We start from the raw sequence: 25,242 nt of genomic DNA on the forward strand, positions 1-25,242 counted from the left end.
GTTTTGTAATTAAATGTGGCTGCTGCAGCAAAGATTTATGCAACGCCTTTTTTTCGGCCGCTGAAATTTATGCACAGACAAAACCAAAGTTACAATGCACGTCGACAAAAAACAAAACACATTAAAACATCTGATTTGAACGAAGCTTAGATACCCGTACTGATAGTTTCGAGTAGCTTTTAATTAGAATTTTGCGCAGAGGCAATGACATTTTGTAATAAAGTTTTTTTTTTTTCTTCGATAAGCGTTTAGTGTACCAAGGCATTTTTGATCTATGAATGTTGCCCCTTAACTTAAACTTGTTGAGAATTTTAGCTATTAGCTGCAATGTTTTTCCCCCAGCTTATGGCAGAGAGCTGTATTGGCGCAGGGCTTTTGCCTTTCGCAACTCAACACTGGCCAACTGATTTGTAAAGCTTCTGAGACATTGAGTGGAGCTGAGCTGAGCTGTATAAGTCGGGAGGCTTAACTGAAGAATGTTGTCCATATAACTCAGCAGCCAAGTAGCATTAAGTCTGAATGAATAGCCTGGCAATGCCGAGTTGTATTAAAACATCTTTTATCGATCCACAAAATGAATATATTCTTTACTTTGCGGAACAGGCATAAGAACTATCAATGCGAGTCACGAGCTCTTTATGCCTTTAAGAGTATAATAATTCGCTGCTCCGACCAAAATAAGTATATGCCAGCTAGACAATCAGCAGTTATTTATTTAAAGCGCAAAAATAATAATGAAATGTTTGTGATTGGGTCAACTTTTGCCCACAATTGTTGCGAATGTTTCGCTGTTGTATTTTTTATTAATGCATAAATTATGCTGCTTGTGTATTTTTGAATTATTCGTCTGGTTGCGCTGGGCTTGTGTAGCTATAGCTAGCATTGCCGCGATTTAGCTGTTTGCCATATGCCACGTGCCATCTGAGGTATTGTTGCATTAGTCATACGCCGCGTGTGGCCGGCATACCGGCAGACAATGCAGATGGCCATTGGCAGCATTTGATTCAATTGGAATAAGGCTTGTGGTCATAATGCATTGACTGCCATCCACAATGCAAAGCATCCAATCTCAAACGATTTTATAAGCTCGTGCTGTGTCCAACATGGCTAAGTTCGTATAATATTGCAATTGTTTGAATATATTTAACATTTGATTTGATTACCTTCTGTCGTAAATTCACCTGACATTCCGTTGATTCATGCTCATTAAATCCATTGATAATGTTCCCGTTTTTGGCTATACCAAGCTTCTTCGATTTCAACAAGCAGGATTTCGATTAAGCTGATTATTTTTTGCAAAACTCAGATATTCCAAAATGTCAGCCAACTATTCTACACTCGCACGAAATGCTTTAAGTTCCATTCCATTAATTATCAAATATATGTTGGGCTGGAGGAATCATAAGCTTAAATGTCTGTATTCTTGGGACAGCGTTGAAATTGTGAAACGAATTGACAAAGGCATTTGTGACTTGACTTAAAGGGACGACTTATTCGACCCGATTGGGTTTATCCATTTCTATTATTGGTCTACTTTAACGGCCAACTCGTTTCAGCCAAGTCCGTCAGTCTGCATGAACATGCCGATCTTATAGCCTAAGTTTGAGTTCAAACATGTTAGCTTGGAAGTCTGAAGCTAAGTTGTTTATTCATAGATTTTAACAAGCATTTTCAACGTATCCTTATGAACCAGTTGACATTTTGTCTACCAACCTTTTGAACCTTTTCCCGAAATTTAAAATTCAACAAATCCCGGTAAAATGTTACATTTATTCCAGTTTTTCAATTTCCCAAAATATTAAATATATGTATATATATAATTTACGTAATTATTGTTGTATCTTTTGAATTTCTGTCGGTCTAAAACATTTTTAAATCGGTCGAACTTCTCGAGAGTTATGACGAATATAGAAACCCAACTGAAAAAAAGTGGTGCAAATAACAGTAACAGCTCAGTCTATTCAACAATTTCCGCATTACCAGTACTATATACTGAAATTTCATTGCGTAGTGGTATTTTTCATGTTCTTTGAATTTTTTCTTGTGCCATACAAAATATAATATTGGGTTCCATTGACTAAATTACATTTTTTCTTAGATGGGATTAAAAAATGATTGAAATAAATTTTATATTAACTGCTTTTTATTTAACTGAGGCTGCATAATAACTCGATGGAGTTATTTAAAAATAAAAAAATATTGGTATGGTTTTAACATTAAAGAGTGCTTCAATTGTTCGTGAATGTGTATATGTATACGCCCGATATACCCATTCTTTAATTGCCATAAATCAAACCTTAGTGAAAAAATCTAAAGAGGAGCTGCACCTGAATACAAACTGAGCCATCATTTGTCAAAGGATAAATTCATAACAAATAATTCTGTTATTAGAATAATGAATAATAATATTGAAATATTTGTATGAATTTTTATACAAAGCTAATTTGAACAATTCAATTATTTAAGCCGAAATTGTTGTGCTTTCTTTTCTAGAAGATATATATTTTTGTATATTATTCAAGCCCTGCCAAGATTGGCCTCTATGCTTACTTGATTATGGAGGGAAGCATTATTTATATTTTTATATATATATTTTTTTTATTACCTTGGCTGCAGACTGCAACAGTATGCCTGCCGAATTCTCTTTTCGGGGCATGCTGTTGTCTTTCGGAATTTCATAGTTCTTGGAGTTGATGCAAGCGCATGTAAATGAATTCGAGGAGTGCAAATTAAGTACTGAAAAAGTTTTGTTGGGCCGTAATAGGCCGGAATGATAACTGGGATGGGACTGGGGCAAAGGCAAACGCAAACGCAAAGACAAACAAGGACATGACTCTATGGCAATTTGTTGTGTACATATGAAAATGGAAATTAAATTAAGCATAGTACTTGCAGAGACACACAAACACAAGCATACAAACACTTAAGCATTGCTGTACTTGTGTGTGTGTGTGTGTGTGTGTGTGCAGGCGTTGTGTCAACAAATTTTTCTATTCTACACATTGTAAAACTTATTAGTGAAGTGACCGGAAATCTTGGAAAATCTGCACAGACACTAAAAGGATTCTCACATCTGCATAGCTTTACCCACATTTACGAACACCCACACGAGCACACGCACATGGTGCATAGACTTGGCCAGTGGAGCAGTCATGCATATAGTTCAATTTTTCAACAAAATGAGTGCACATTTGACAAATACACCTTCAGTGTCACGCTAGAAAGAGCAAGTCCCGACAGGACCCGAGACATATGTGCTGCCCACTCTCTTAACCTTCCCCTCACACACTCACACACACACTGGCTGCTTGTAGGTTTTACAATTTACATGTTTTTTTTTTACTCTTCTGCTGTCCAAAATCTGCCGGCAAGAAAATATAAAACTTTGCGCAAATTTGTATGTGTGCACACACACACAAACCACCACCCCCTCTGTTGCTCGGCGTGTGTGTGTATTTTTGCAAAGCTGATTGGCTTTGTATGTGTGTGTGTGCACAATTCAAGCTCATATTTTACAAGAAAAACAAAATCACCGCATAGCTGACGCTGCTGGACAAAGTTTGAGTTTAAGCCCTGCCAGCAGGTGGATGGTTGGGAGGAGCCGGAGAAGCGATTGCGAAATCTGTAAACAAGAAAGTGGACAGGAACATGGACAGGCACTGTTGAGCAGGCAAACAAACGAGCTGGTTTAGCAAGCCCAACAGCTTAAGATTAGTGCGATCGCATAATGCAATGAGGCATAGAAAAAAACAATGTACTGGCAACAACTGTGTCACAACGCGCGGAGCTGGTGGCTCTCAATGGGGCTTTGGGTGGTAATAGGTCATACCCTGTAAACAACTAATGGGGCAGTTATCACACAGGTGTATTCTTTTCACTAACCTACGGATCAATATTATAGCAAATGCTCATAATCCTCTAAAATCAATAGCAGGCCCTTCTGAAGCTAGTTTTTTATTAGACAACTCTGACCATACCATTGCTTGGCCACCTCAGGAGGAGTCTTGGGGGTAGCTCCTGCGGCTGCTTCCTCTTGAGTCGGGTGGCTCAAGCTGCGAGCTCGTGTGAAGCAAGTTTCTGCGCTTTAGTTTTCCAGTCTGATGCTACAGTTAAATCTTTGAATTTCTTGTCTGATGTAGAGTACTCGTGGGTCTCTGTGGATGACCGATTTCTCAAAAAAAAATGTTGCCTTTGGAATACTTGCAGAATTTGCATTTGTGGAGGCTGTGCCGCACACTTGCATGCCAACTGCTCATATTGGTTTGAGGTTGGCCTTGCAAAACAGAATTTTATTACACAGGCTGAGTTTCGACTAGTTGCTGAGAAGCCAGTTCAGTCTTTTAAGCCAGCCAATTGAGGCTGCTGCCCAGGGTGAGACTTGGGCATTTTACGGCGTGTGTAGAGGGCCGCAACGTACCGTTTAGGCTGATTGGGCGGCAGCTTGGCCTTCTATTTGTAAATGTAATTTCGTGCAGACTTGTTTGAATTGAGCCTGAACTATGGCGGGATGCATCAGCTAGGTGGAAGCACGCTATCGTATCTCTTACATGGCATCTCTTTTGTTTCCGAAAAACATTACAAAATGAAATTCCTATCAGTGATCAGAAAATGTGTTGTGTTTTTTTTTTCTTGTTAATTAACCTGATACACAGAGTCGAGTAAAAATGTTAAATCGTAATAAAATGTATTTCCATAGTAAAATAGGAAAATTGTACATTCCATTTTAACCTGCACAAAGACATTGTGAGAGCGTGTGGCAATTACTGGCTGATCAAAAAAGATTTTTCAATAGTTTTATGGCCAAAAATAAAAAAATGACCAAAAATGAAACCTTCTAACTTTCGACAAAAAAATATTCAACAATTTTCGTGCACATTATTTGAGCAAAAGTTTGAAGCACTTCAGCCGTACAAATTGTTGAATAATTGCTGTTGCCCTTGTGCTTTTTGTTGTTTCTGTTGCCATTTTGCTTAACGTTGTTGTTGTTGTTATTGTTGTCGTTGTTGTGATTGCAGCTTTTCCATTTTTCACTTGCCGCCATCCACCTCGCCAGCCTCGCGTTCTATGTCCCATTGCAAATTTGCAAGTTGTTAGTTTTTATTATCAAACTGCTCGAATTGCCGCATAGGTTCCTTGTATTTTCGCATACATACACACACACTTTTTCATTTTACTTAACTTTTTTATGCTTCATTTGTCGTATTTGTATTTGCGGAGCTGCACGTTTGGCACGTTTTGTGTGCTCCTCGCATTTTGTTTTCTTTAAATGTTCGCCAAAAGTTTCGAAAATACTCGACTCAAGTGCGCGTAAAGTGCGCCCAATCCGGCGAGAGCGTATATCCGAGACAAAAACCACGACTGCATGAGTGCCCCCGCAACAGGCCACAAAGCTGGACGGCATTAGCACAAAAGAGCGGCCAAGTCAAGCAATTAAACTTCTGTTACAGCACTCAGTTAGCCGAGGATTGGGCCCTGGCAACGGGCAGCGAGCAGGGGGCGGATCAGGGCCAGCTGTGCACCGACCAGCATTGTGTTATGTGCAACAATAACAAGCGATTTGCTGCACTTCACATACAGATACAATAGCCACTGGATTGCATTCAATGAGTCTTAAATGTGCAAAAAATAAATTAAAAATCAAGTAAGCTGCAGCAGTTGCAACCATAAATTTGTTTGTTCAACAAAATTGTGTTCTCTATTTTTACTGAAAATATCCTGTGTACTTGGACATATAGTTATGTATGCATGGGAAATATTTTGCATCTGTCTATCTCTATATATAAAACTGTTTGGCCTGACTGACTGATTGATCAACGCACATCCCAAGCTTGTATTCCTGCTTAGCATAACATATATTTGCCGAGACAGGATTATTAATATAGGGTGGGAAGCTAGTTGGTCTAACTATTGTTGTTTATCTGCGACATTTTATTCTGCTCAGCTACAAATTGCGTTTGAATTTCATTTCTATTCATTTAACTTTTCACCTTATTTGTTCGCGAATGTTAAATCCACTGTTAACATCTCGCAGTTAACTTTGCACTGTTAAAAGCTTTGCTTATACACAACAATGAATAATATTAAAATGTTATTTACTCGTTTGCAGGTGTATGTAAATACGACCCTCAACTTGTTCGATTTTGTGTGTTTTGTTATGTCTTTCTTTGTGTTGGCCAGTTTGAACTTGGTTTGCATTGTATTGTATTTCCGTGGCATTGTTGTCGACGACTCGTTAAGTGCGTTGGGTATGAGGTGGTCTTACTTTTTGCACTCCTAATATTAGTTGCCAAAGTTGTTGCGTGACGGGCCAAACTAGACAAATGGATTTGGGGCTCGATTTAGGTTCGAATAAAGCAAAAATTTGCGCGGCAGGCTATTGTGGATATTTTTCTAAAGCGCCTATAAATTTCTTTGCTTCTGAGCATCCGTGACGTATGCGCAATATTTTCCTTGTGCCGCTTAGCCAATCGAGCACATACTGAAGGTCATCTCTTTAGCACTGGTCAGCAACAACAACTGCCTTGTTTAGCAAATTAAATCACCGCTAGTAATTGCCACATGGTCCTTTAATTAAAATCGCTGCAAAGTGTGCTATGGCATGCAGTGTTGCTGCTCATTTGCGGAAAAGATACCAAGTTAATGAAGAGCACACACACACACACACACGCAGACACAGACGCAAACACCTTAATATCGAGATAGTAACATATTGATGAGTGTGCAAACAAATTGATAAATGCAACAAGAATTTCCACAGGGGACGTGCTTGGAGCGCAATAACAAAAGTTGATATTGGATAGGGGCCAAGAGACGGTATATTGGTATGTATATGGGTGTGTGTGTGTGTGTGTGTGTGTGTGTGTGTGTGTGTGTGTGTGTGTGTGTGTGTGTGTTTGTGTGTGTGGGCGCAGTGGAGAACAGTTTTGCCGCTTGCCAAGCTCGTCTTTCATTTCATGCTGTTTTCCTGCAATTGCAAAAGTGCTGAATGTGCCATCAGGTCGGCAGGTGGTCCACCAAGCTCTCCCCTCTCGCCGCAAATCGTTCTCGTCGCCCACATGCTTTTGCTTTGTCTTGCTCCCGTTTGCGCCCACCTTTGGTTCACAGCGCCGTCCCGTGGTCAATGCTCAGCCGCGCACACATACACAGGCACAGGCCCAGGCACACTCATTCACACCCACACACCATCATTGATTATACTATGGCTGTTACGGGGCACTACAGCGCGTTGATTGATATCCACACTCGGGCTAATTGAATGAACGCTGGCTCTGATAGCCTGTTTAGTCCTTGATACCGACGAGTCCTCGCTCGGTCCTTTGCTGCTGCAACTGACAGGCGAGACACCTTTGTAATTGTATTCATTTGCCCGTCTGGTTTCAGTTTGCCCATCGCCTTTCCATATTGCATAAATATGCACCACCAAATTTAATTCCATATTCATATCCCTGCCCACACACAAGCTAGCCGGACAATGGGCAAGCGCCCAATTTTGATACATATTTGAAAATTCATTGAATTTTACACGGGTGCGCTTCTCCCTTTATACCATTTTAAATGGTGCCATAGTTGTTAACTTTTTATGCGCCCAGCGCACATAAATCGTGTAAGCTAAAAAGCTTGAATGACATAGAAAAGGTGTAAGTAGACTTATAATTGTGACACCTGTGCACTTTTATTACCTATCAGTATATTAATAAAATCTTACTCGTCTAAGGTAACTATCAACTTTTGACATAAGCCAGGTCACGCGATCAGCACTATGAGAGCAAGCGTTGAGAGGAAAAGTTGGGCCGGCTGATGTGTTACTAAAATGTCTTCAGAATATATAAATGTTATTATTTTCAAAATAACATACTTTAATTTTGCTGCCAGCTTTTGAAGTGCTTGAAAATATTCATGTATTTCTCATTCTAAAACTTCTGAATTGCAGATAAGTAATTGGATTTTCGTGTAATATAACTATTTTGCAGTCCAGCTGTGAATCTCTCGCTTGCTATCTCTATCTTTTTCTCTATCGCCTTCTCTCTTCATCCCTGTATCACACTATATGTGTAGTGGAAGCATAACGACAAATGAATATATATAAAAAAATAAATGTGACTTCTCAGTCACACGGCAAAATGTGTGTGTGTCTGCTGTCTGCAAATCCGATTATGTGAACAAAACGCGTTCCGTGCGCGAATTACTGTCGAGAGAAATAAAATGCAACATTATTCTTTGGTCATGCCGTTGGCCATCGACAGTCCCCGCTGGACCCGTAAGCGCCACATATTACCTAACCGACCACAATGTCGACAAAGCCAGAACGAGTGTGCCACATTGAAATGTGCAAAATGTGAGGAGGACAAGCAGGAGTCTGGCATGGCCAGTGAAATATAAAGTAAAGTATGCGCCTTGTCGGGTGTGCGCGACTACGTAATATCCTCTACACCAAGAGGATGTACCCAAATAAATGGGGATAATAAATTAATTATAAGGACTGTTTAAAGACCACCTCCAATTACCTTTGCCCCGACGAATCTGATATTTTCGCTGGCTGTTGCTGGTTTCTCTGTTCCTCGTTTGCCACTTTGCTGCTTATAGGGTATTGTGAAATAAACTTAACAAAAAACACAAATGCGTGGCCGTCATTTAGACAAGTTGAAGCGAGTTATAAAGTGCTCAAGCTTTTGTTTATAACGACATCACAAATTAATCTTGCATAATGTACCGCGTGCTGCATCCGAATAAAAAGCAAGGCAGCTTATCCTTTTTCATTGAAGTACTTAAATTTCACACACACTCACCACCTGCTGGCAAATGCTGCTAAAATGTTGTTAGTTGAGGAAATAAGCTTTTAAATAAAGCTTGTTCTTTTTTAATATCTAGTTTAAACTTAATTTCTGGCTCTGTTCTTAAGTGTACATCAATTTGCAATTTATTTTAAAATGCTTTCTATTTTTTCTGCATTATCGCTACAAATCCCTCGTCTTCTCGCATCTTGGATGACCAAACTTTGCGTGTTAGTATATGAAAAATTACAACTTTCTGCATCAGGTATTTCGTGCAATAAATTTTACTGAGAGAACACACACACACACACGTTTGAGATTCATTGCTTATTATCTTTTTTGAGCTCAGTTTGGGCATTTTTTTTTTTTTTTGCTTTATTAATTTAGTGTGTGCCCTGGACTTACAATCGAGTCTAATGATTTATGAACTTAATACGCGCCAAGCTGAGCTATGGAGCCGCTAGTCTTCCCTTATATTACATTGTCTGCTGTTGAAATTTTGACATCGTGGCATGCGATCTTGGGACGCGGCGAGCGAAATCGAGGACGCTTCGAGGGCACGCCTCGGAATCGAGGACTTAACGGGGCGAAGAGGACGGGGACGAACGCTTCTACCGCGGGACAAACAGTCGAAAACGAGGACGCTTCGGTTCGGGCTGAGCTGTACGGGACGGGACTAACTTCTGTGAATCGGGGGCTCTCCGGGAATAAGACGCGGCTTTTGGGGGCATAAAGGAACAAGCGATTCCCAGATGGAAGGGGCGCCTCGAAGGCTCTCCAAGACGGGTCGACTACTCCGTGGATAGAACCGAGAACAGGGAGCCTAAAATAAACCGGAGCCTGTTGGACAGGCGCCTCGGAATTAAGGGCGAGATGAATTAAATATCATTTAACCGTTTGTCTCATTGTGTTTTCTTTTTTTCAAGAATTTCTACAAATTAAGCTTCAACTTTGCTTTTAAGCCCAAAAAGTGGCACCAGCGAGCAGCCAATTTTAAGTTGCTGTCACAGCCCCCAAAAGGCGCTCGTTGGGGATTTGTTTCATGTATTAAGTTCGCTTTCAGCAGCTTAAGCAGCAGCAAAAACTTGACGGCATGTAGTTAGTTTTTATGCACGGCACACGCAAACTTGGCCATCAGTTGATAAATGGGCAAAGGCTTTAAAGAGAGATGCCACCCCGTCCGGCGCACTACGTCAGCCCAAGCCCCTCTGCACAGTTGTCAGTCGTGAGTCGCTTTTAATGAAGCGTCGAGCGTGCCCAGGCTCGTGTTAGCTGCTGGTTCAATATATGTCTATATATATATATATATATATATATATATATGTATATATGTATATGTATATGTACACATAAACTTGTACATATTCTGTAGAAGCCAAAAAGTTGGTCGACCAACAAAACCGGAAGTTTCCAAAATGCCAACCAGGCAGTTGTTATTTGGCGTTGCTTTTTAGGCGCACATGGAGAATTAACACGCAGACGCCAACGCGGACGCCGACGCCGTTGTAACTGGCTGCTGTGAATTTAATTTAAATCAGCGACAGTCCAAAACAAGCAACAGTCGCAAATCAAAGTCGCTGATGAAATCAAACTCAACGTCGATGATGAAGTCAAACAAAAAGACTGAAAAGTCGTTGCTAAATCAGAAATTCAGCACAAAAGCCTTTAAATTAACATTGACTTGCCAAAACCCAAGAGCCAAGAGCCAAGAGCTAAGAGCAGCAGCAGCAGACAGATTTATTATGCTTTGCGACATAAGCTCAATGACCACATATATTGTGCTTAAATTGCCATTGTTAAAATGGTCTTAAACAATTTTTGGCAGAACTTTTATTACATTTGAAAAAAAAGTCTTGAAATTTCTGATTGCCTTATTTATTTTATTATTTTAATACGAATCCTTCGAGTTTAGTTGAGCTAAACAACAATATCCCTTGAAATATTTGACAGCTTGAAATATTTTTCAAATGAATCATTCGACTCAAGATGAGCTGCCAAAACTGCCTTTGAATTACCGATTGCATTAATTATTTTTAAGCCAATCTTTCTTTTTATGTTCGCTTGAGAAGAATGCTGTTGGCAATCATTAATTTAGTTTGTCAAACGATTCCCGCAAATTTTGTTTACCTTGAGAGTAATATATTTGTGTATAAACTTGTGGCCATTAAAATAGAACAAAATATTGTTCCGGTTCAAAACAGAACTGCAACTATATTATATAAATGAATCAATATGGAATGGCAAACCGCAACGCTGCTTCAGCTTGTCAACAGCTTCTTGCCAGAAAGTGCCAGCGGATGATTGGTTGGTTAGTTTCCCTGGCTGGGTTGCCCTGGTCGCGACGATGTCAAAGCAAGACAAATAATTAAAATTTCGTGCATGTGGTTTGATAGGACCATCACGTGTCCCACTGTGGCAGCTGCCAGTCGCAAGATGGAAATGGAGACTGCTTGATGGCGCCCCATTGGCAACCTTTAAATTTACAAATTAATTTCATGTTACAAGCAAATTCGTAAACAAGTCTTAATGTGCAGTAAAGCGTGTTACCAACTCGACAACGGAGAGAGGGCGGTGCCAAAAACCACCCACGGATACAAAACCACCCAACGAATAATGTTGGGCGCCTGCCAGACACGAATTCAGCATTTATCTAGCGCCACTTGAACAGACGGCGACGTCGACGTCGACGTCGAAGCAGGACACAGTTCGGAGTAGGAGCTAATTTCAACGCCTCACAAACGCACAGTGGAACACGGAGCTGCGAATTAGTCCATATGCAACACGCTCTTTTTTAGAGCGAAACTAGTCAAACAAAATTTGGCAGCACTTGAGAAGCTTACCTTGAATGTGATTAAATGGTGTTAAAAAAACGTATTCATCTTTAACAATTTCAGTATTTTTTGCCACTGTAAAGGCTCTTGCCCGCTCCCTTGTTCATCGCTGCCACCAACCGATGTTCTGATTTGACTTGTTGTTGTTGTTGTTTTTATGTAGATGCGAGAGAACAGGGAGAAGGTTGTGGCATTCGCAATGGCCAGGGCCATGTTCAAATTTGTTTCAATTCTGTTCAGCCCACATGATGCGACACGTAAGCGGCATGAAGTCATGCGACTGCGAAGGCAGCTTTCAATGGGTAGAGATGGGAAAAGTGAAAAGAAAGGAAGGCTACCAAAGATGGGACTGTGTTGTTAATGCTAAGGAAGGTAATTGGGATAACGATGAAGTCAAGATTATGCTTGGAGTTGGGGGCGGTGGCAGCTATGGCAGTTGGCGAGTGAGTTTCTAGCCCCTTGTCTGGAGAACTTGATCAAATTAATCAAGTACATTGAAGGGCACTTGTGATTTCTGCTGATTCAGCATTGGGATATAAAACCATGCGTGGGCACCAGGCGCAGGCCAAAGGCGAAAGACAATGAATGCACATAAAAATAATAATTGGAAATGAAAACAATTTTCATGGTCGGTGCTCAATGAAATGGCAAAAAAGTGGAGTCCCAAATACGAAAGCGTAATTTCAATTGAGTGAGTGGCAGGTGCATAAATATTAATACATATATATACAAAATTATATACACATATTTATAAAACAAAATATTCATACATAGGGTATGCCCTTTTGACCTTATTGAAATCCTGCAGGGCAATTATCGCGCCTTTGAAACAAAATTGACTGCAAAAGCGATATCGAATAACCAAATGGCAGATGGCGATTGCCTGGAGACAATGCCAATGTCAAGGGCCAACGGCAATGCCAGTCGAAGCCAGTCAAGCTTAAAATGCGCTTATCATTGCGACGCACACACGCGAAAGCCACTTGCTGTTAGCGGATCACGAGTGCCTTTGCATATGCATGAGGCCCGCGTGGCGTATGCGCAACGTTTTGTGTGAAACCTGCAAAACGGCAGCAAAAAGCAGGCAGCAGCGGCAACGCTTGTAACAATTACCTAGTGGCTGCGGCTGGTGGCATCAGCAGCGGAAACAATGCCTGTTGGCAATAAAAACGCAAGCTATAAAATGAATTTTTATGTCGCATTTTCGCAATGCCTGCAGCATTGCGCCCATAAGTATGCTACCTTTTTTTGGGGGGGATACCCGTTGGGTAAATGTTGCAAGTGTGTAGATCGAACCGAACCGAGCATATTCACTTAGGTTGTGAGTAGGTAGAGTCTTTTAATTATGTAGAATAAAAAATAAGTTGAATTAATTGTAAGTCTTAGCATCTGAAAATCCAATATATTCAATAAGAAAAGCCCAACTGCTGCATTGTAAATGATTTTCAATACGATCGCTTGGTAAACAAAAAAAGTGTTACACTTGTTTTCGCAAGAGCAATCAGAAGTCGAAGTTGAAATCTTTGGTTGTTTTTTTTCGCATTGGGCTCTCATTGGCTAACTGCTACAAATATGCCCCTGTTGGTCCAGAGAGCATTGCTCATGTATGCAGCTGCAGTGTGCAGCTAGTGGACGCGGGGCGCGGACAGAGGCAGAAACATCGAGGTAGACGGAGGAGACACATTTACACATGTAGTGCATAAAATGTTTATGAATTTCAGTTTATGGCGCGTAAAACACGCCAATAAATGTTCCAAGGCATTTAAATGCTTTTGCTTTGGCAGCTGGAACTCTTTCCATATGCAGCCCATCCCACAAACCGTCTGTTCTGTGTTTTCTCTGTGTCGCAATAATAAACAATCAGAAATGGCATAAAGTATGCGGAATCAGCGGCGCCTTTGCACCGTTGCCAGTTGCCGTTGCCCCTGGCCACGGTGGCAACGGTGGCTACGGTGCTGGGTGCTGGGTCTGACGGATCTTGTAGGTGCTGTTGTTGTTGGCTCTTGTGGGCGTGGGCGCATGAATATTTATGCACAGGCGTTTCTTTTCCAGCTTCAAGGGCGGCCTCTGCATTGCTTTTGTTTCACATGCTGATTTCCGGCTTTTTCTTTTCTTGTTTAGTGTGTGTGTGTGGCTGTGTGTGTGCCTACGTTGTGCCAAGTGCGCTCTAATGCACTTTACGACACTTTATGGCAGATGCGGTGTCGCCTGCGCTATAAAGAACAAGACATTTGTGCTCGCTTAAACAGAGGATGGGGTGACCAAGATATAAACATATGGAAAAACATAAGCATAAGCAATAGGTTATGTGAAATTGATAGCACTACATATCTGCATAAATATTTGCATATTGATGACAAAGGAAACGGTTGAGAACCTTGACACATTCGCGCAAGACAAGCAATAGTCCATGCCGAAGAACTCTTCGAATATTAATTGGCCCAAAAGGCGATACAAAGGCGATGTACCATTTAACAGAATGTATACATAGTTATAATATCAACATCTTGTTGAAAATTGCATAGAAAGGCGATGCTGATTTTTGTTTAAAAAGAAACGAGGCTGTTGAAAACGTTGCGGAGCACATGAGCAAAATCAAGTAGACGATCGAAGCTCTGTGCATTAAGAGTTGCATACAAACATTCGAATGCAATTTATGTCCAATTGTCGTTTGGCTACGAGTTCCCTATTTGAATTGAAGTTGAAATTGAATTTAAGTTTATTATAGAGTTCAATTGTGACTACACAGGGTTTATTTACTTTCGTTTATTCTTTAGGCTGTTCTTTGTTATTTGGTGACAGGTGGACGCGGCACCTGCCGTTTGCCGTTTGACCCACATCGATGGCTGGTTTTAAAATGCGGCTAGTGGCGCCATAAAGCATGACCCAATTGAATTGTTACGCTCTGGCTAATAAAATTTTATGTGCGGCTATTATTAGGCTCTAGAGCCGCCTTCCCCATTCCAGCAGTAAGCCCCCAGGGGCGCACAGGCTGGCAAAACAATGGTCGTGCGACCGCAGTGTAGTAGCAGCAGCAACAGCAACAGCAAAAATAACAGCACATTGTCATTCACTTGATGCCACCAGGGTCAGTAGATAACCAGCGCCCTTTGGTACGTGTTTTATTTTTTGCCGCTTTTGCGAATCCGTAGCCGTGTGCCCGAATCTGAATTCGCAACCGCACACGAATCGGAATTTGAGTACAACACGCCTACATTTTGTTTTGTTTTTCGTTTGGCTTTTTGGCTTTTGAGCCGAAACTAATTTATTTCCTGTATTGATTTTGCGCTCAGTCGAATTGGCGTCCAAAATTTATGCATAACTTTGTCGTCGTCGCTTTTCTTGCTTTGATATCAGACACTTTGATTACACGCCTCAACTGTGCGTTTTTTTTGGTGATGGAGGAGGAGTTATGGTGTGGTTGTGTTTTTCACATTTTTTTCGCTTCACTTGCCCTAGCAAGCGGCTCGTGGCGTTAAGTACTCACAAAATTTCCATAGTCGTAGACAAACAGGCGCACAATCCATTTGGATAACTGCTTCCAAAGCGAACAAGTTGCCCGTGCAGTAAGCTCAACCCAATATTCAGGCGATATACTGCTAACATGAAAAGATGCTGTTAAATAGCGCCAAGTTATTCTGAAAAAGCACCCAGCTAATGTTAAAGTAGTCAAAAATAAATTATTATGAATACACATCTATATTAAGCTGGTCGAAACTTTAGCTTGTTGGGAATAGCAAGCGTAAAGATACGCAAAAACAGCAAAGCGAGCAAAATGAAAGTTCATTCAACTATTTTAAATAAAGAGCTCACTTAAGCCAATTATCATTTTAAACATACATTTATCAAACTTACATCCAAACGGTGACAATGTTTTTTAACGTATGGTTACTAGTTTGTCGAGTTTATAATATCTCATAAAAACTTTCCATTACAGATACGGCTGGAAGGCGTGCGCGCTTAGCAAGCCCAGACCCGGGGAGCTGCAGGTGTCGTCCGAACTACAGCTGCATTGTGGGTTTTGCGGCTCCGTGAAGCGGTGGACCAGTAGCTGCTGATAGCACAAAGACAACAACTGGACTGTCACCAGCAGACGCAGCACAAAATGAGGAGCATCGGCAGATGGTTATGTGGAATTATGCCCCAGCCTAGTTGCTGGCTGCTAATGCTGCTAATTGTTGGCCAGACTGTTTATGGTAAGTGTGCTCTTTCCACTCACACACACAAACACACAACTAACATAGCTCGATTCTTATCAAGAGTCATCGCACACACTTACACACACCCATACACAGCCACACATGCAGACCAACAATTGAGATAAGTGGCTCTCGACTGGGGGCAAAAGTGAATGTGTCGAATATAAAACATTCCATTGCCGCTGCCCGCTTGACCTCATTAGCCTTTCATTTATCCCTCTTATTTATGCAATCACACACACACACACACACACACACACACACACACACACACACACATAGACTGACGGAGAGCTTCAGCTCATCTGTGGCACATGTCTTTGGCTGATGTCTCCAATTGCCCGGCATAAAAACCAAACATTTTTATTTGGGGTTTTTGTGTGGCATCCCTAAAATATCGCCCAAAGTCCGTGGCGGCGTTCTATTTACAGCTAGCTGCCACGAATTGAATGCCTCCGAAAGTAACCTGCCAAACACGTACAGAGAGCTTGAAAGAGAGGGGGCGACAGAGTGAGGCAGAGACAGAAAGCGAGCTAGAGATTTGGTATACTTTTATACTCGCTGGCCTGTAATTAATTGACTCGCATTTTCGCATCGAACGTAAAAACAACTCAAAACTTTTGCCAAACAACTTTTTTTACGTCTGTGCGTGTGAGTGTGTGTGTATGTAGTATGTGTGTGCATGTGTATTTGTATGCGTGACCGAAATGGCCGACAGTTGCATTCTCTGCAGTCAAGGTCATGCGGCAAAGAAAAACTTTTCCCCGTTGCCAAATTGTCGCATGTGGCAAGCAGCCAAATTCTGGTCAACGAAATATAGTATATATCTCTTCATAATATATATATAATATACATATAGCAAGCTAAATAATATAAAAATCATCGATTTTATTAAATATTACTACTTAGCGTCAATAGGCTTCAGTGAAATTTTTTAATATTCATGTATAAAAAGTTTAGCTTGTCGTCAAGTAAGTAAAAACAATTAGAAAAGGTGGCAATACTGTACAGCCAGAGTTTTCTTGGTACAAACTCAATTTGGCCGCGCTTATTCGATGAAGCTATGCAGAAATTTGAGACTATTACATCCGGTAAATTTTCTGTCCAATATGTCGGAGATATGCAAAGATATCAGAGTCCAACTAATTCACCAGTAAACTTCTCAATCATAAATTAAAAACCTTTCCGTATTTTCCAAAATAAAACAAAAAGCGGGCGAATTATGCAACTGATCTTTTCAGAATTGATGATTCAGGGACTAGTAGATCCACTTTAATTTGCTCAATTTTCTAGCCAAAATGTATCAAATATTGCCTTGAATAAAGTACAAGTACTTATTTCCAAAATAAATTTCTCAATCATGGGCTAAACACTCTTCCGTTTTTTTTCTTCAAAATTTAAGAAATGGAGATAAAAGTACACAATTATTACTTTTTTGAGTTTTAGTAAATCCGATTTATCTGCTCCTTGCTGGCCAAAGTTTGAAATAAATAAACTGAATAAAGTAAATGTATTTCATCAATAAACTGCTCAATCATGAATTACACACATTTTCGTATTTTCCAAATTTTAAGAAAAGGAGATAAATTCACTACTGGCCGTTTTTATTACTGATTTAATTACTAGTAGATCCAGTTTATTTGCTGCCTTCTGGCCAACAATGTATATGAAAGATATTGCCTTGAATAAAGTCCAAGTATTTCATCAATAAACTTAGTAAACAAACGCAAAAAAATAAAGGAGAGATAAATTTGCACAACTGACCTTTCAATATTGATGTTCCAGCTCAATAATAAAAAAAAATAAACGTCAAAGTTATTAAAAAATTCTTGTCAGTTGAGGTTTAAATATGATATTTTTACACTTAAATGAATTTTAATATATATGAGCGCAAAGGGTAAAAGAAATTGTTTGCAAATATGTATATCACATGTGCATGACGGAGTTTGCATATATTTCAAATGCACTGATTGAAATATTTCTCAGAATATTTTGTCATTTTATACGTGCTTCTGTTGGATTAACAAGCCGTAAATATTTTTAAATCGCACTCCATAAATTTAATTGAGATTTGCCCTTGTCAAGTGAAAGGTATTTGTCAAAGGTTAGCAAGGTTGTTGCCCAACAAAAATTGCTGGGAAAAGAATGTATTGGCTTCTTTGTTTGTTAATTGCAAATATTGTGGCCATTTATTACAACGTAATAAAAGTATTGCGAATGTACGAAATGTAACGAAATTAAACAAATAAAAAGAAATGAAAGAGCCCTTTCGATATTTGAAATCTAATTTATTTAAAGTGCTTTCCGGGAGGGCAACATGTTTTTTAAAGGCACAACCGAGGGCGATGTACTTAGAAGCTTAATTGGAAAAAGCAATAATGTTTACTATTCCGGTTGCGAATTAAGCATCACTCACAACTGTAGCCATAACAATTAAGCCCACTTAACGGCCCTCTTCAGATTTGCTTTTGGCCCCTGGCAGGCGCTGATGATAGAGGAGACGAGATCGAATTTTCAGGATAACAATAACAGCTGCTGGCCGCCGGCCGCCCGCCGACCGACCGTTTTTCCTATTCCGGATTGACGGAAAATTAATACATGACAAAAACACGACCTTAATACAACAGCCCAGAGCAGAAAAATAGAAGGAGCATCACATTGGGATACATTTACGTTTACACAATCAACGTGGGCGCTATATATGCTATCCTGGGTCTTGACCAGAACTTGTATGGAAATATTATTGAAAAATAGAACTAGTATTATCAATTTGTACCTAATTTATGTTCACGTCTAATTGAACATCAAACATCAGCAATAGCGGAAATCTACTGATGTCAGCTACATATCTGATGAAATTGAAATTCAAATTTACGCACAATTAAAATATTTTATATATTTTTGTGACTGCGAGGTATCTGTTAGACGTTAGGCTGATTACTTTGAACATTCCTGTCTGCATTTTTTTTCCGCTTCACCAATAATTAAATAATTTTGACATGAAAAATGGTACCAGATCCGGAATAATTTGCAATCCTCAGAAGATGCTAAGCTTCGTCACAGGAGCATCTGAACGGAAATCTAAAAATCGAAGAAAAAATAAAGAAAAAAATGTAAAAGGTTCGCCCTTCACGTGTCATGTCTGGCATTAAAGCGGGGGAGTGGCACTTAAATTGAATATCGAAAACTAACCAAAAAGCTGAATTCAATTTAAATATGCATAACTTGAAATGCCAACAACAACATTTTCAACAGCTTAATCAAATTGCATTGCATAATAATGAGTTCCGGCTGGGTTTTCCTTGAAAACCAAACGAATTAAAAGGCAGTAGACAAACAAATTCGGTTCATCGCCTCTGGATATCAACTGGAGCGTCAATTTCTGCTGCTCCCTACAATTATTTATTTGTTGGCTTTAAATATTTATTTGAAATTGGAAACTGGCAAACGTGCTTCCCATTCCAGTCCTGGTCCATTAATTAGGCCCCTCCTAAAGCTCGGTTTTGTTAGCCAAATCAAGAGCTATTTGACTTTAAATTTTTAAGTACATATTATGCTATGTTAACGCAAACTGTGTTTGTGCATATGAAATAAATTGTTACCACATTAGCGAGCGGAACAGGATAACGCTTAAGTCCATCAATCATTTATATTTAATTGTTTCTAAGCTCCACAACTTTTAGTTAGATATGTGTTTATTACCATCATTTATCTCAACTGCTAGCTGGTCCGTGGTCTGTGGCAGCGATATCTATTGAGAAACGGCACTCATTCTCATTAGTCCTTCTAACGAGACCATATTGTCATGTTAATGGGTTAGTTAGTGCATTACCAAGTCCTTAAGCTGCATTCAACATCGAATGAGCCATTTGCATTAAGAAAAGTGCTGCAAGGTCACAATTACTTGATGGGTGTTAACAAGAGATTGCAGAGAGAAAGGGTTTAAGATTTGTAGATCAGATGTAAGATTAAGACAGTTTCTAAAAAAAGAAAACAAGTGAGTGCTTGACTAAGGAGCAAGAGTAGAAAAGATTCATCGTATAGACATCGAGTAAGCTGTAGACAAATATGTACATAAATATAAAGATATACATATATCTATTACCTAATCGGGATGAAATTGTCTTTTTGCTATGCAATACATTAAACTTTGCATAGCAATATTTTCCTCATTCATGGCCAGAGCCTTTAATTATTGATGCCACTTTATTTTGAGTTTCAGCCACTCGTCCATTCGCCCCGCCCACCATCTAATTGACAATTAATTTAATGGAACTTAAAGCGTTTAGAGCGAGAGTTGGAAGAGTTGGCTGGCATTTAAGAATATCTGAAATTCGAAGCTGTTTTTATGCCTCTCTCTCTGTTTACGGCTCGTCGCATTTGCCAGTTTTGCTCCAAATGTGAGTTGACCCAATTGTGAAGGGACGCATTGCCATTGCCCCTGGGGGCTCATATCTGTGCCTGGGTCCGCTGTCGCTGACAGTGCCCCTCGTGCAACGGCAGCAGCAGCAGCAGCAGCAGCAGCAGCAGCTTGCACAACTTTAACGAAATTGGCTTTATTTAACATTAGCTAATTTGTGTTTTTATTTTTGTCTCTAATTTCAGCAGCTAAAGCGCTTTTTTCTACCATTCTCTCTTTCTCAGCTGTTGGCCATTTGAGTAAAGTGCCGCAACGCTTGCCCCATTGGCATTGCCGCTTGCAGCAACATGCTTGTTTGTTCTTGTTCTTGGTTTAGCTTGTTTTGCTAATGTTGTTGTCATTGTTGTTGTTCTTATTGTGGCTCTGTCTTGACACTGATTTCAATTATAAATTGTTTTTCTCCAGCGCGCTAGTTTTTGTCGCTTATCCCGTTCGCGTTCCCATTTTCCGTTTATTTCCCGTTTTCTCCAGTTTTCCCACCCTATCATCGTTGGTTTTTTCCTTGCATATTAAGCGCATTATCACACAGGGTGTCCCATAGTGCAACTATTCTGAAAAGTGCATAAAGATGGGGTATGCCTTCGCAGTTGCTTGTTAAATAATGTTGAGCAGACTTTCGATCGGCTTACAGGGTATCTCCCAGTCTCAGAAGGCCGCCTCTGCATTGCAATCTCTCCAACCCACGGCCTCAGTGCATTTTTGTGATTGCTTTCTCAATTGGCGCGCTGCGAACGCTGCGAACGCTGCTGGCTATCACTTTTAATCTAAGTTGGCAACAATGCGTCTATCCCCGCCCCTCACACTCTCGTCCCCGCCACAGACAGTTTTTCTGTGCCAATGGACATTGTGTTGCGTGCAGGATGTTTGCTGTCCTCTTCACTTATTTATTTGTAATATTTTCTTTGGCTTTTCTTTTTGTTTGTTTTCATTTTTTTCTGCTCTACTGTTTAGCTGCGCTCTGGTTGTTGTTGGCGTTGTTCAGTTCGCTGGTAACACTCAATCCTTGCGGCTATTATTCTTGGCCATGCATTTTATTTATCAGTTTCTATGTCTGCTTACTTTTTAATAGATAGACAGCTTCATAAGCTGACGAGTAAACATTGCTAAATGAGCTGTGCTTTTGCTGCTGACGTTGGATCGGTAATAACAACCGCTAAACAAGCAAACATCGATCTTAATAGTGTTTAAAAACGGGTTCATTATAGAAGAACTAGCTCGTTTTAAAGCACGCAAGCTGACATCTGACTGACCCCTAAGAAGAACATAGTGGTGCCCGCTTCGACTTGGGGTATCCCAAAGCGCTATAAAAAAAATGTGTCGGGCGCTTCCAGGTATGTCCGAAAAGTACTCTACTCTACTACAAAGATCTGAGCGTTTCTCCAGTCTGTGCCTAATTCAATAGACACTCCAGTCCAGACAGACTGCGGACTCAATCTAACCGACTTGTCTCTGAAGTGACCAGCAATAGGATACGATGGAGAGTATAACGTCTACAACCTAGACTACACCCTAGAGTACTCTAAGGCGCACTTCGGATAGCCACCACAGTTCGGATTGTACCCATTTAGTCAACGACTAGACCCTTAACTTACTGTTCCTTTCAACCATGCACGACCATGCAAATAGATGAGGCGTATATAAAATGGTAAAAAAGTAAATTTAATTTTAAGAAAATCTTAAACCCAATCTTTAAGCCCTGATTTACCATATTTTTTCACAAATCCAATGAAACAATTGAACGAACAATTGTTAATTACATATTTAACTGAATATTTTGAAGCCATGTTCGTTTTTAATTGCCAGATTCGGGCTTAATTTGCTTTAATTTATAATTTCATTTTAATATATTTATGAAAATAAAAGATGACGTCTAATCAAAATTGGTTGCACGAAAGATATTTACAAGTACGTTGAGGCTGAGAGTAGCTCAAAAGTTAGGCACTTTTGTGGGTAACTTTGCGTTTCGGTTATGGTTATATTTAAACCTAATTAAACCTTTTGTAACCAATTATTCCATTTCAGTTATTGTTATGAGCAATAAATAATATATATATTTCATTCATATTTTTGACTAATTTAAGAAAATATGCTCGATACAAGCATTTCCTTTATAGCTCCGCTTTGTTGAAAAAATATGATTAATTAAAATTTAAATACCTCAAACACATTAAAAATTGATAAAATATGCGTGTTATAAAGTTTCCCCATTTACGCGTGTAACGAGCTTATTGCGTATATGTCGAGCAGTTCGGTTTTGTCGCCATTGACGCTCGATATTCATATTTTTGTGCTGTGTAAGTCCCAGTGTCATCTAGTATTCTGACAGCTGGTAGCACTTTTGCTCACCTGTTGTGTTCGATATATGTCACTCAGATGGGGGGCGGGCTGCGAATTTTCAACAAGCGGACATAAAAAGCAGCAGCCAGTGTGAAACGCAGCCCATCCAAATCAAATTTGCCGTGTTACATTGACTGTTTGCCTACAGATTTTCATTTTGGGCTCTATCACACACACACATAGAACGAGTGTTTGGGGGCGGTTGGGTTCATGGAAACATTCATGGAGCTCGGGCAGAGTGCAGTTCATATGTATTAAAAAGAGTTCCGTCGGGTGCGTTACGCTACGTTTTCTGCTGGTCTCAATTGCAGTGAGCACGCCTAGCTGTCCTGACGGGGAAGGGTTGTCCTCCCTGCCGCACACTGATTTAATTTTGAAATCTTTTTGCGCTTTCACGCAAATTAAAATGGCAACAGCAACGGTGGCATCGGCAGTAGCAGGCCACGTCACTGGCAACACGTCCGACGCCATGTGCCTCCACCATCCAATCGCACTTGGACGCAGTTGGGGTTAATAGATCATCATCATCATCGTCGTCGTCGTCGTCATCGTCGTCGTTGTTGGCGTTGTCGCGGCTTTGCTGTGCCTCTATGCCGTATCAACTACACTGCACTCTACCCTAGCCAGCCGCTTCGTATTCGCTTTGCCATTTGCCTTTGCTATTGCCGTTGGCTTTGACATGAGCCTGCCTCTCCATTTGCTTGGCGCAATTCAATTGTCGGGCATTTCATTTCAATTTAACAATTTCGAAAATTTTTTGCCGCGACGGAAAAGTGCAAAGAAGCAAAAAGAAGAAAAGAAAAAAAAGAGTTACTTTTACCACAACATAAGCAAATTATTGTTTGGCATCGAGTCTGTGGCTCTGACAGTCCTTTGGTCTGTCATTACTTAGCCATGCGATACACTTGGCTGATTTTTGGCATCCTGTCGCCATGCACTTGAAAATTATTCCACCGTAAATATTTAGTTTGGCTTGACAGATTGACAAGCGGATCAACTAGTTGCGGTGGGTTGGCTGACACTGGGCTTTGTCCGAATCGACGAGTCCCTATTGTAAATTGCATTTGTCATGCACAAAACACAAAGAAAAGTACCCGCATTAAGCACTCAAAACAACCACAATTGGGTTCAAAGTCATATTGATGTACATAATAAACATTTTCTAATATATTACCTACAACTTTCAAGAGCTTATCGCCAAAAAAAAAAACCTAGTCAATCCGATTAAATTGAATCCCAATTGAAATGCTGACATGTGCCCAGCTCAAATAGCAAAACGGTAATCTTCAATGCTTTCTGAATTATGTAAATAGAGCAGAACCATTCCTAAAATGGTTTATTCAATAAATGCACATACTGCACATTTATTGGTTTTTGCGCGAATCAATTGGAATTCAATTGGGAGATATCTGGATAAGAGGATTGTGTTTGTGTTTGTTTCATCCGTTTACCTTGTTTAATATGCAACATCAGCTATATAATAGCTTCAGGTCAATTTCATCTGCGGTATCCCTGTAAATCCGATTCAAGGGTTAATTGACTAAATAAAAAAATTGATGTGTCATTGTGCTTTGATCTTAGCTGGGCAATATATCGCACTAAAACTCTGAAAAATTAAAATAAAAAAGGAAAAATGGTTGTGTTCAAACAACAGTCTACATGTAATCAAAACGATTTTAAACGGTAATCCAGTCAATATATTTTTATATTAGTTGCTCAAGTGCGGTTTCTGGGAACTACGGACATTTCCACTGAGGTTTGTTCAAGTTGATATCTTGAAAAGGACCTAACGGCAACCATCAACAATATCTTCGTGAATAGCCAACCTGCAGTTCAGGCCAACTCCTCTAAAAGGTTAGCCTCGGAACTTATGGCAGGCTGCTGAGACTGTCGCCAGCAGCAGCTGCTGTTGCTGAATGTGCAGCCAATATACGAGGGGGAAAAGAGATTGTCTGCGCAGCTTCTCCCTCAACTCTTGCTCACTTGGGGAGCCCCAGGCATAACAATAGAGTGCTCTCTTTGTGACTTTACCTTAGCATTCTATATAATTTAAGGCCTGTCAATCTTATAACAGGCAGACATATGATTATCAGCTGGAATAATTGTTAAATTTATGACAAATTATAGTCGATGTTGGGTAATTAAACAATATATGCCAAAACTTGCCAGACTGCACGTCCTACTGTTAATTGCAACATCAGATTGTATTGTGGCGAAACGAGCACGTAACTGAGTGACAGCCAGTCTCAAGATGGTGCGAGAGAGGAGCTGCGGCTGGGGCTGGGCTTGCCACCAAGTTTGTGCGTCTCTGAGTGCGCCACACTTGGCAGCTTCTTATGCCGAAAATAATAAAACAGATTTTGTTTATGGGCGCTGCACAACAGCAAATGGAAATTCAGAAACATGAAGGAATCACTTGATCGGGGCGTTTTGCCAGAAGGGTTTGCCATGCTCGTGCCACATATCCGCATCCCCATTCGCATCCACATTCACATCAACAACCACATCCACATCTTCTCTTGATGCTGGCAAACTTTAGAGCTGCATTTGGCTGCCGCATTTGCCACGCAGTTATTGTTGCGCTTGGCCCATTATATTGAAGTCGACATCGTCATGCACGGCAGAAATAGCTCCCAGGCTAAGGATGACGATGATGTTGTTGAAGTTCCTCTGAACGACGTACT

The 25,242-nt window shown here is 40.2% G+C and overlaps 1 protein-coding gene and 1 long non-coding RNA gene across 4 annotated transcripts in view; one reads left to right on the forward strand and one right to left on the reverse strand.

Moving 5' to 3' along the window:
* LOC138911195 (uncharacterized) overlaps positions 1 to 25,242 on the reverse strand; it is a 76,264-nt gene that overhangs the window by 33,521 nt on the left and 17,501 nt on the right. The window lies entirely within an intron of this gene.
* Positions 1 to 25,242, forward strand: part of Neto (Neuropilin and tolloid-like) — an 83,514-nt gene that overhangs the window by 16,011 nt on the left and 42,261 nt on the right. For all 3 annotated transcript variants that reach the window (XM_015170845.3, XM_032439826.2, XM_070208916.1), the window contains exon 2: positions 15,540 to 15,798. In XM_015170845.3, the coding sequence (XP_015026331.1) occupies positions 15,708 to 15,798 (91 nt within the window). In that variant the 5' untranslated portion in view covers positions 15,540 to 15,707. The remainder of the gene's footprint in view (positions 1 to 15,539; positions 15,799 to 25,242) is intronic.

The sequence above is a fragment of the Drosophila virilis genome, chromosome X, assembly GCF_030788295.1.
Source record: "Drosophila virilis strain 15010-1051.87 chromosome X, Dvir_AGI_RSII-ME, whole genome shotgun sequence".
NCBI lineage: Eukaryota > Metazoa > Arthropoda > Insecta > Diptera > Drosophilidae > Drosophila > Drosophila virilis.